At 37.7% G+C, this 3,967-nt stretch overlaps 1 protein-coding gene across 1 annotated transcript; it reads left to right on the forward strand.

Moving 5' to 3' along the window:
* Positions 1-583: 583 nt before the first annotated feature.
* Positions 584-2,960, forward strand: LOC121813779 (the record flags this gene model as incomplete). The annotated part of the gene is made up of 5 exons (XM_042217677.1): positions 584-823; positions 932-1,067; positions 1,759-1,809; positions 1,979-2,125; positions 2,742-2,960. Coding segments are annotated over 5 exons (793 nt in total), but the record flags the coding sequence as incomplete, so codon positions are not given.
* Positions 2,961-3,967: the final 1,007 nt, after the last annotated feature.

Genomic DNA, 3,967 nt, shown 5'->3' on the forward strand with positions numbered 1-3,967 from the left:
AACACAACCATCATGAATAGAATAAAATACAAACAAACACTGAAACTAATGAAAAATTACACATGATATAGTTGTGGATGATTAAATATGTTTATATTGTCTATCCTGTAAAATAGTCAGATGTCTATTCATATTAATGTACAGAATTCACCTGCTTGCTGCTACTACTGCACATTCACATGATTTCATGTTTATTGTCAAAGGAGATTATATGCTAGAAAATACAAAAAATAAATGAATAACAGTTTGGTGAGAAAAATATTGAGTTTGAGTTCAGTCCCAAGTTACTTTCACCAACTTGTCTCTGCTGTAATATTTGGATTAATTCAATGAAGTCTTAGAACTGTTAGCTTTATTTTAAAACCAACATTGTATAATATCAAAAACATACTTTTAGACAGGCCTGTGTTTTTGGCCTGTCATTTTTAAGCAGGAACCTCAGAAAGGTATTTATGAGTTTTGTTTGACATCAGAAAGTAAAAAGACTGCACAAAAGCTACACGTGTTACCATATTATATGACCCTTGCTATAACAGAAATGTATTAACCCCTTAATATTTTTTGTGTTGCTTTTTTTTTTCAGAATGGCTTTGACAAAGCTTCTGAACAACCGCCCTGACACGCCATATTCCCGGCCACCCCCACTGCACATGAAAATTTTAAAGTCCTGTGACCAGCTAAGGGTCACAAGCTGGGACTTCAAAGATGGAACACCAACACCTCTAATGACAAAGAAGAACACCATTGCGGCGATCACCGATGGCCAGACTGTGACAAAGATCACAATGTTTGAAGAACATGCCTCTAAAGTCCAGCTGGGGGGGTCATACATTATGAGAGGCCATGAACTCAGGGGCACAGGCCCCCCTTACAACATCAGTATCACAGCCAGGACACAATTTTTTCCTTTTTTTTTTTTTTTTTTTTTTAGGGCACCGACTCAAAGTGTGAGGGAAGGTCTTGTAAAAGAAGCAGAGGATCTTCTGCATCCTCTTGTTCCTCTCACCCCACTCAAGATGAGCTCCACACATGAGGGACTCGTGACAGTTCAAGGGGAGGTGGTGGAGGTAAGTACTTGTGGTTCCATCAGAATTTACATGGATTTAGGTTTCCAAATAACCCATTATTGCCAGTATTTTTTACAGTTAAAATTTTGGTTTTTGCTGTCAAGCAGAGACTAAATTCTGTTAAGATTGTTAAGCACAATTTTTAGAAAATATTTTCCTCAGACCATTTCTGGTATTTTTGCAGCCAGTTTGCATTGTGCCTACGTACATTTGTGTTGTAAGGGCTAGATTTTAATGAACAGTCTCTACTTGATAATAAAAACAAACAGAATTATTTTATACACTTCTGTATATAAATTCACACAAGTCTTCATCTAAATATATCCTTTATAATAAAAATAAAAGCAGATACAACAGAAATGGTCAAAGTACCCTGAATTGGGCATAATGGAAAACAAATAGATTTTGTATACCTGAAACTGGCAAACTTTTCATTTAAGTTGCAAAATGTATTGTTTACAGAAGGATTTCCTACAACCTGTTTCATAATCACAGTATATGAAAAACATCCTAATAACCGATACAGATAAAACTGCTTCTGATAAGATAAATGGCATGTGCAGAATACTTAACAACAACCATAACATAATCTAAACAGATTACTGAAGAAATAAAAACCTATCACAGATAACTACACTGACTATTACTGACATTAAATTTCAATTTACTTTTCAGTTCTGCTGTAAAGAAGGTGCTGTCGGGAAAACAACATGTTCCCCTTAAAAACCTCCAGCTGAAGGAGGTAATGGTGGAATTTAAGTTTTATATTGAAAATGGTTAAACTAATGTGACAAATTTGACATTGCTGGTACAGAATGTATGAGGCTGTGAGCTTTTTTTTTCTAGTTACTGGACTTGTTGTTATTTAATTAATTAATGAATCTTTAATTCTGTCATGTTTGTGATTTCAGGATGGTTTTACCATGACAATCTGCCTCTGGAGGGAGGCAGCTGCTAACAACTTCAACGTGGGAGACCACATCAGCCTCTCTCACGTTAAGCAGAGACAGTCCTCATATGGCGTACATCTTCACAGTACAGCCTTTACACAGATTGAGGTATGAAGAAGCTAAACCTTTGTTAGTTTTAAACATTTGTTGATAAGACAATGTTTTCAAATTTGACATAACATTATATATATTATATTATCTTACACACACACACTACATATAGATAGATAGAAAAGTTCGCCCCTGCGGGCGGTCAATCCTTCAAGCTCGGGTCCTCTACCAGAGGCCTGGGAGCTTGTGGGTCCTGCACAGTATCTTAGCTATTCCTAGGACTGCGCTCTTCTGGACAGAGATCTCTTCTGGACAGAGATCCCGCACCACTATGTCCGGTTGGCTAACCAACCGGACATAGTGGTGCGCAGTCCTGGGAACAGCTAAGATACTGTGCAGGACCCACAAGCTCCCAGGCCTCTGGTAGAGGACCCGAGCTTGAAGGATTGACCGCCCGCAGGGGCGAGGGGGTATTTTTTCAGGTGAACATAATTAACCATTTTGGAATTGACTTACCTGGATGATTCAGCATGCATCAAGACATAATGTGTGTATGTATGTGTCTTGGTGACTTAGTGAAACCACGTGATGACCATAGGTTTTCTTTTTTCTTGTTGGATAAAAAAAACCCAACGTTTTCTGGGCTAAATGTGTGCCTATGCTGTGTCAACAGACAAAAGTCGAGGAGAGAGCTGACATCCTCATCATTGGTGTGGCCACGGCAGAAATGCCAAACCAGCTGGAGGTGTTGCTGGAGGATGGAAAGAGCCTGTTCATTCAAACTGGCCTGTGGAGTCTCTTTGATAAGGAACTGGAGGAGGCAGCAATCAAAGTTACTGTTAAAATTCAGGGAAAGCAAATTGTACATATTCAAAAATATCAGTGCGAATAATTTAAAGAAAATATAAAGTTCCTTTGTTCACTTTGTGCTAAAATATGACAGATTGTATTTTATAACTTAGGAAACAAAATTCATTCTTTTTATCAGTATTTATAATTTTTTATGACATTTTGTTAAGTTCTGTACTATAGTTAACAGTTTTAGTATTTTCCAGTGTTAAGTATTTATATATTAAAAATTCTACATAATAATCTTATATTTGTGTTTTTTAATTTTTAGAACACTGCAAGGCTATAAAATGTTTTTAAAAAAAGAAGAACAACAGAACAGTTCAAGACTTAATGTTGTATTTTGTAGATAAAAAAGGGATAGGTCTATAAACAATATTTGATTTGTACCTTTTGAAAAAGCCAACAAATTCAATGCCAATACAGCCAAACTCAGGAGATCAGTTAGGAGCACAACTGAGCAAAGGTGATTCAAAAAAATGGAGAGAAACTGTGCCATGCAGTGCCATGCTGAGCAGACTGGTTTACAGCCACAAGAGAGACTCAGCGTTCACAGATCATAAAATCTTCAGGGAGCAAAGCTCTCAGAGAAGCTATAATGCAATCCACAGATAGAATACAGTCAATAAGCTCCAAGTGAAATGTTAAACAGTGCATGGATAGCTTTTTGTTCAGCTTTTTCTTCGTATCCTTTTTCCCCCTTTCTAAAGTCTCTTCAGAGGTTTTGCAATTTGTCAAACAGCAGCTGGTAAAAAGGCTTTTGCAGTGAGGCAGGGAGCCTGTTCAAACCAGATTATGCTTGATTTGATGACTGCAGAGAACTTGGGGCTGACAGCTCAGATTAGGATCGGTTCTCCCTTGAAAAGGCATTAGTGTGTTCTGTCATGGCAGGATTTCTGTTCAATGTGCAGGTAGATTGAAATCAAAGGGCACCAAAGACACCCAAACCTGAGGGATCATTACGTGACACCCAAAGCATCTGAGCAGTCTTATTCCTTCATCTGTACCAAATTACTCAGATTCACAGACGTCGTGCACAGCAGACCTGCA

This window comes from Haplochromis burtoni, unplaced genomic scaffold (assembly GCF_018398535.1).
Source record: "Haplochromis burtoni strain Fernald_Lab_line unplaced genomic scaffold, NCSU_Asbu1 Contig_2554, whole genome shotgun sequence".
NCBI classification, from domain to species: Eukaryota; Metazoa; Chordata; class Actinopteri; order Cichliformes; family Cichlidae; genus Haplochromis; species Haplochromis burtoni.